The sequence below is a fragment of the Vicia villosa genome, linkage group LG3 (assembly GCF_029867415.1).
Source record: "Vicia villosa cultivar HV-30 ecotype Madison, WI linkage group LG3, Vvil1.0, whole genome shotgun sequence".
Taxonomy (NCBI): Eukaryota; Viridiplantae; Streptophyta; class Magnoliopsida; order Fabales; family Fabaceae; genus Vicia; species Vicia villosa.
The window spans coordinates 213,928,437-213,935,508 of NC_081182.1; the positions used below are offsets into that span (position 1 = coordinate 213,928,437).

At 32.2% G+C, this 7,072-nt stretch overlaps 1 protein-coding gene across 2 annotated transcripts; it reads right to left on the minus strand.

Annotated features, from left to right (window-relative positions):
• Nucleotides 1-634: 634 nt before the first annotated feature.
• Nucleotides 635-6,872, minus strand: LOC131593495 (phosphatidylinositol/phosphatidylcholine transfer protein SFH13). Of its 2 annotated transcripts, none has more exons than XM_058865997.1 (15): nucleotides 6,656-6,872; nucleotides 6,123-6,225; nucleotides 5,672-5,978; nucleotides 5,406-5,505; nucleotides 4,840-5,106; nucleotides 4,533-4,610; nucleotides 4,345-4,449; nucleotides 4,206-4,255; nucleotides 4,022-4,121; nucleotides 3,802-3,897; nucleotides 3,567-3,680; nucleotides 3,285-3,444; nucleotides 2,733-3,118; nucleotides 2,585-2,659; nucleotides 635-1,112 (listed from the first exon to the last, which is right to left on the minus strand). In XM_058865997.1, the coding sequence occupies exons 2-15, from the start codon at nucleotides 6,127-6,129 to the stop codon at nucleotides 1,092-1,094; spliced, it is 1,866 nt and encodes a 621-aa protein (XP_058721980.1). In that variant the 5' UTR covers nucleotides 6,130-6,225; nucleotides 6,656-6,872; the 3' UTR covers nucleotides 635-1,091. The 2 variants fall into 2 exon arrangements, with proteins under 2 accessions (XP_058721980.1, XP_058721981.1); XM_058865998.1 differs by lacking the exon at nucleotides 6,656-6,872 and adding an exon at nucleotides 6,566-6,606.
• Nucleotides 6,873-7,072: the final 200 nt, after the last annotated feature.

The following is a 7,072-nucleotide window of genomic DNA, read 5'->3' on the forward strand; positions in this document are numbered from 1 at the left end:
TCAACTTTCATTAATAGTAATACCACTTTAATTCAACCTTCTTCTCAAAATAGTGAGGTAAAATTGAATTTAAGTTTAAACAAGACAATAAGAAAATTACAAATTAGTGCTAGAATTAGGTAATCCACTTGTGCAAAATATTGCTTCATGTGGAATTGATTGTAATGCATTGCTATCTATTTTTCTTTTCTTTTTTTTGGCTCTTAATACATTGCAATCCTACTTATGATTTTACTTGTTTTATGTGAAAAGTAGGTTTTGTCTACAAAAAAAAGTGCAAAGTAGGCAAAGCCACTATGTTGGACATTGGAATGTGACAAGAAATTTCATTTTCAACATATTAGTTACTAATTAATATACATTATATTATATTCCATGTCTACCAAATGTTTTGAATAAAACTTTAGATTACACATCAACAATAACAAGAAACCGAAATTTATTTCACTAAATAAAGTCGGTCAGCCACATGAATCAACTTTCGTCATAATATTATATATAAACCATGTTTCTATCTAACATTAATCTCAAGATCTTAATAATTTCTCTTATAATTTTAAAAAAAATTTCTCTTACTAATTATTTGATTTCTCTTCATCTAATCTATTTTCGACAATTTTTTCTATTATAGGTTTACCCCGAACATTTTGTCTAATATTATCATTTCTACTATAGATTCAATAAACAATACACACGAATTTTTAAAATTTTTAGCACTGTAAACTTTTCTGTTATCTTTCTATTCTCTACACTGTATAATACTGAATATAACATTACAATACAAATTTTGTCCCTTATTTACTGAGAAAATTGAGGGGAAAAGGAGCATATATAAGAAGAAATCTACATTATATATTGTTTATTATTTATTAGTAACATATATAAAACAAAGTGAGCTGTGTACTATACCAAATTCTCATGAATCTCTTTAGTATGTATGTATGCTCTGTTAGCAACCCATTAGGCTTGAATTGTCTACTCCCTCAACTCATGCTTCGTTGGGTTGGGTCGGATCAACATTTGAGGATCAACGGTCGCGCTTCGACTTCGTATATGACATTTTAAGAACTTCTGTAACTGAAAACGATGATTCAACAGAATAGCCTTCTTTGCTGCAGGAATAATAGAGCAAAAGTTAATAAGAAACCATTACAGGCCCAACTCAAGTTCACAGAAGCAATCTATAGGATTGAAAAGATTAATTACAGAAGTAAGAAAAGTTTGTATTTTCGAGGTTTTTCCCACTCTTCAAATTTATTTTTAAAAGGGTTATATCAGATTATGATATTAGCTTCATAAATATCAAAATTATTTAAGGTTAAATTAAAAAAGTGAAATCATCACAACAAATTAGTAACATAAATACTATTATATTACAGCATACGCTCATCATACATATTTGTAAATTGTCCTGATACATTCAACATCATAAAACATAGTAACAACATTGTACTCGTACACACACAGTTAAACACATCAGTCTCATATTAAACATATTTCTTCCGCAACAAATGATTGGTACCACAAAGAGCTCAGGAATAGTTACTATGCGTGTCTATAATTTGGATGAACCAATTTTGCAACAAACTGGATTTGTGTTTTTGTAACAATGAGGATGGTGAGGATAATGGGTTTTGGTAACAACACTTAAGTTCTTACTGTGTATTAGTCGAAGAGAAAAATGTCTCAAACAAACAACTATAACTTTGGTTGATGAAAACTTTAGAACACATCATGACTGCAAGATAATGACCTCCAACAGAGATGCATAGAAAAAATATATTGGCAAGGGTTGGTATGAGTTTGTGAAGGAACAGAAACTGGGAGATAAGTTGGTGTTTCCGGTCACATTGCCTCCTCAATACTTCAATGTTGTCGCCCTGAGGCATGCAGGACTATAGAACTATTCATAAACTCTCAGTGGTACCAATCATTTTGTTGTAGAAAAAATATTTATGTTTAATATGAAGTTTGATGTGTTTAAATGTGTAGGTTTAAGGTGTTTAAGTTTTAGTTTGGCATGTGTCCAAGTACAATGATGTTTTGTTGTAATGTTTTAAGATGTTGAATGTACCAGGACAAATTACCCATCTCCACTTTTCTTAATTTAACTCTTTTAAAAAATTTCAATTTTTATAAGATTTAACACTTTGATAATCTATATGTTAATCCGTATGATAATTTATTATTTTTATGAAGTTAATATTATAATCATAACTTTTTCATATTTCGTAGACTTGTAGTGCTAAATGAAAAAATAGCTAATATTTTGTTTTCTTTTTTTTCAAGGTATTTTATGAAGAATTAGTTTATTACATGGAATGTAAGACTGATATTTTTTTTATTGTTAAATGTTAAGTTTCAATAAGACAAGAAACAAGAAAAAGTTATCACTTAATCATATGTTGCAGAACATCATCATATATAGTTGTAACTATTTCACATGTAGTATTAAATTTCTTTCATATATTTCTATATTTTTCCAAGTTCAAACATTATACCACCCAACAACTTTACAAGTATTAAGATGAAATAACTTCTTCCACGGGTGTTAATCACTAGTATCATAAAACGATGAACTTACTCGAAACTTTGGCTGCTTCATATTCTCCAGTAAATCAGTAATTTCAAGTTGCTTCATCACTGCGGCATGTAATACCTGCAGAAAACTCACTAAATTTAGACACCATAATCAAAAGAAATAGACGATTGATAAAAGCATAGATGAATACCCTCTTTGTCTTCTCAAGGTCAAACTCAACAGACTTTATTCTATCCAAGGAATCCATAAGCATTTTCTCCTTCTCCAAAGGCATACCGTCGGGTTTGTTGTTAAGTTCGTCGAATACTCTTTCTAGTCTTTGAAGACGATGTTCACAAGGAAGAATGCACTCTCTTTCAGAACTAGCTTCAATAGCTTCTGAATGGTTATTAATATCATGTTCTGTGGAATTTGATGGGTGAACAATGCTAGGTGTTCTCCAAAATTCAAATCTTAGACTGAAGATGAACTCAACAAGTCTTTCAATGAAGGATGCCAGCGCTTGTGGCATATATAAGAAATTTATTTTAGCTAATTTTTCCTTCATAACGCTCAACAAATTTCTGACCAAAGCCCCTGAAAAATTAAAAAAAAATTAGTGCGACTATAGAAAGATAAGGATAATATTGAAATACTTGTCAATATTTCCAAATTCCACATCCAAATATACCAAGGTATATGCACAACTTGAATTCTACATGGAATATATGAAAGGAACATATAATTACAATTGATTCAATACCTTCTGAATTTGTCCTATAAGCAACATTCCCATTCTCGGTATCATTAATTTCCAATGAATGCTTTTGAGTAAGGTGAAGTTGGTCATTTTCAATCACATTCTGAGTCAATAAAGTATTATCATCACAGCTGTAGTAGCCATTGGCATCCGGTACCCTGACCTGCATAGGTATAGTGATTAGGTATGATTAAAAGCTAAAGACAATCCCACAAAATGTACATGGAGTATGTTAAGATGAGAATGAGGATTCTAAAATAAGAGTGAGCAGATTTTGAAACTCACTTCTTCCCGAACGGGTGCTAAACGAGGATAATTATAGTTCCGTTGTCTTGTAGGAGATGAGTTATCATTAAAATCAGACCCTGATTCTGCTGTTGACGAATCACCGCATCGTTCCTGGGGGATGAGGAAAAAGTTATAAAACCATACAATTGTAAGGAACGCGTGTACCTACCGTAAAATAGTAAGCACTTGTGAAATCCCAATTTTTTTTTATGTCCAAAAGACTGAAACTTGCCTTCAGTGACTGTAACTGAAAGGAGTCAAAATTGTGCTTTTCATTGGACGACCTGGTAATTTGCCTCACAAAAGTTCCCTCCGTGTTTCGTACCAGCTAAAATCAGAATATCTTCATCAGTTTTCCAAATGCTAGTTTAACAAAGCATTTCTAAGCCATATATATTTTCATAAGCATGCACAAGTAAGAGCTAAGATGCGAGATAGCAGAGAAACATTACCTTCATGATATTATGATCATTCCATGGACCCTTGTTAGTCCTAAGACATCCACCATCGCGGGAACATGTACACGAACCACCTAGAAATTCTGGCAACTGACTGCATAATACATTTGCACACACCAAATACATCAGTTAGTTAAATAGAAACTACAATGCCGCATGGTAAAGGCCAGAGGTATACCTAGAGTCAATGACTTCCTGTAATTTATATAGAGACTTCGATTCAAGAATCTGAAAATTAGGGAAATGAATGTAAGAAACAGCAGCTTTGTAGGAAACGAGCGTGTTAAAGATTACTGGTTGGTAGTTATATCCTTCACCTGTATCTTTGAAGTAGTTTTGGGATCAAGAAATTTCTGTGCAGCAGGCCAAAGCATCTTCCTAAAGCCAGTACCAGCATTGACAATATACATTTGATGTAATGTCTGTAAATACAAATGGAGAATTGTCACACGGAAATGAAAAAAGCTGAAAATAAAATTTACTTTGAGAATGGCGGGATAAAAACCTCAGGATAGTAACAGCTATCTATTTTAGCTATGGAAGCCAAGAGATTTGTTGCAGTAGGCGAGAAATTTTTCATTCCCTGCATCACACATTTCAATGGCAGCTCAAATTTCAGCAGAAAAACATTTCAATGGCGGGAAATTTTTCATTCCCTGTACCCACATTGATCACTAAATGGATTGGTTTTTAGGCAGATACCATTTTCAATGAATCCAAAACATATAAACAATCTACTATCAGCAAGCAACATAGACTATCAGACACGCAGAATAATCGACAGATTTCAGTATTAGTATAATCCAACATACCAAGCCTTGTACATCCAAGATTGTTGTTGTCGAAAAAATCTGTCTTTTTGCTGCAATGGAACATGCTGGAAATTTCTCATGCAGAGCTTTCTCGAACTCCTGGACATGATATCTCAAATACCGATCTATTGTGGTGATGCGCATCAAGCGGCTTGGATGAGCTTTCCCAAGCCTCTCAATGTAAACTGGCCTACCTTCCTTATCGACTCCATGGTAACCTTGAGGATAATACTGCAATACTCCTTCCAGCTCTTCAAATTCAAAATCCTTCAAAGGATAATCGTCGCATTAGAAGCAAATAAGACATGAATCAAGCCTCTTATGCAAAGAACACAATCACATGCTGATATGAAACATTCAAATAATACAAAAGCAAAATATTCTGCTCTGTCAAGAAGGACCAAATCACTTGAATCCTTATGCTATCAAGAACTATTTGCAGGTTCTATCTTCTAACAAGCATTGAGCTCGAATGCAAATACTAATGTCCTTCTGTTACACCAAAACATTCTACAGTCTAAATCGACTATACCTTTCACGGCTATGTCATAAATTAGAATCATTACCTCAAGAATTGTATCAGTTCCATATTCCTTTCGCCACGCAAGCATTTCTTCCCACATCTGTATTGTGTTCTCAATATTAAAATCCCTAGCTTTAAGAAACCTACCGGGAAATAGATAGCAACAAGAGTCAATGTTGTGTCAGTGAATAAAAACGTAACACTTGTCATTCATGAAAACACACTTGTAAGTTGAACAGTTCACCAATGTAGCTAAGATAAAAAGTCCATTTGGCGATACAATTTGGGGACAAAAATAAAGAAAAGTACCTCAGCAACGAATGATAATCGTCATGCATTGAAGGCAAACTCCCCCTTTCAACAAGTCTTTGACGCAATTCAACCACCGCAGTCTCCTCTCGCGCATCTCTCACATCCTCAATAGCCACAGACGGAACCCTATAATCGATTTTCTTTTTCCCTCTTTTCTTAAGCGAATGAGTAAATTTAGAAGAAGCATTCATCGCCTTCTTCTTCAATGTTCCAATCTTAGAATACTGTCGCCTCTCATCTTCCGAATTCTCAACATCTGATCTCCTCTCCCTAATTTCATCATTACTACATTGCCCTTCAAATCCTTCCACCACATTTCAAATACAAAAAATCAAATTTCTCACACACACAAAATCACATCAATCACAATTTACAACACACATCATAAACCCAAAAACAAAAACAAAAACAAAAAATCACTACAAAAGAAGTAAATATCATACAATACCTGACATTTCAATCCAACTGAAAACCAAAGAATGTTTAACCTAATTTCTGAATCAGGAAATCAAATTCACATCAAACTGCTTCATAAATCACTCCTCCAATTTCTACAAAATTCAAACAAATAAATTAATAAATTAATTAATAAATAAACAAAAATTCAATTATGAATCACAGACACCCCGAACACGATACCGACACGGCAACACCAATAATAATTTGAAAAACTAATAGATTAAAGTATCTGCCACCATTTTTCAGAGGTGTCAGTGCTACAGAAACTATAACAACTTCATCATCATTATAACAACTTCATCATCATAATCAAAGCTTAATTAAACTAATGCTACAATAATTCTTGAAAAATATACCCAAAAAAAAAGTAAAAAATTATAAAAAAAAAGTAAAAAATTATAAAAAAATTAAAAATATACAAATCTACATTACTTGAGCTGATTCTACAGCTTCGAATCTGAAAATCAAATCGAATGCGAAAACGAAAACTACACAGAAAGATAGAGAAAAACGAAGAAAAACCTCAGATTCGAAAAACGACTTGTCGTTTGAGACTTTTCAAAACTCGATGGAGATTGTCGTATGAACCAGTTAGCATTGAAACGAACTTCGAAAATTGAAAACGTAGAGATTTTTATTTTTTTATTTTTCGAATTTAATTTGAAGTTTTTGAGCTAAAGAGAAAAAAAAAATGAAGTTTTTCTTATAATGAAAATGAATATGAAAATGAAAAAGAAAAATAAAAGCGTTATTATGAAATGAATGTGAAGAAGAAGAGAGAGGAACTTTAATACTTTATGTTATAAAATATTATAACTATAATTAATTAATTTATATATTATTTAGGGTAACTAACTTGTGCCTTAAGGGCTTGAGACACAAGTTAATAAATTCATAAATAAAAATTTTGTATTAAAAAAAATTATTAATTATATATTT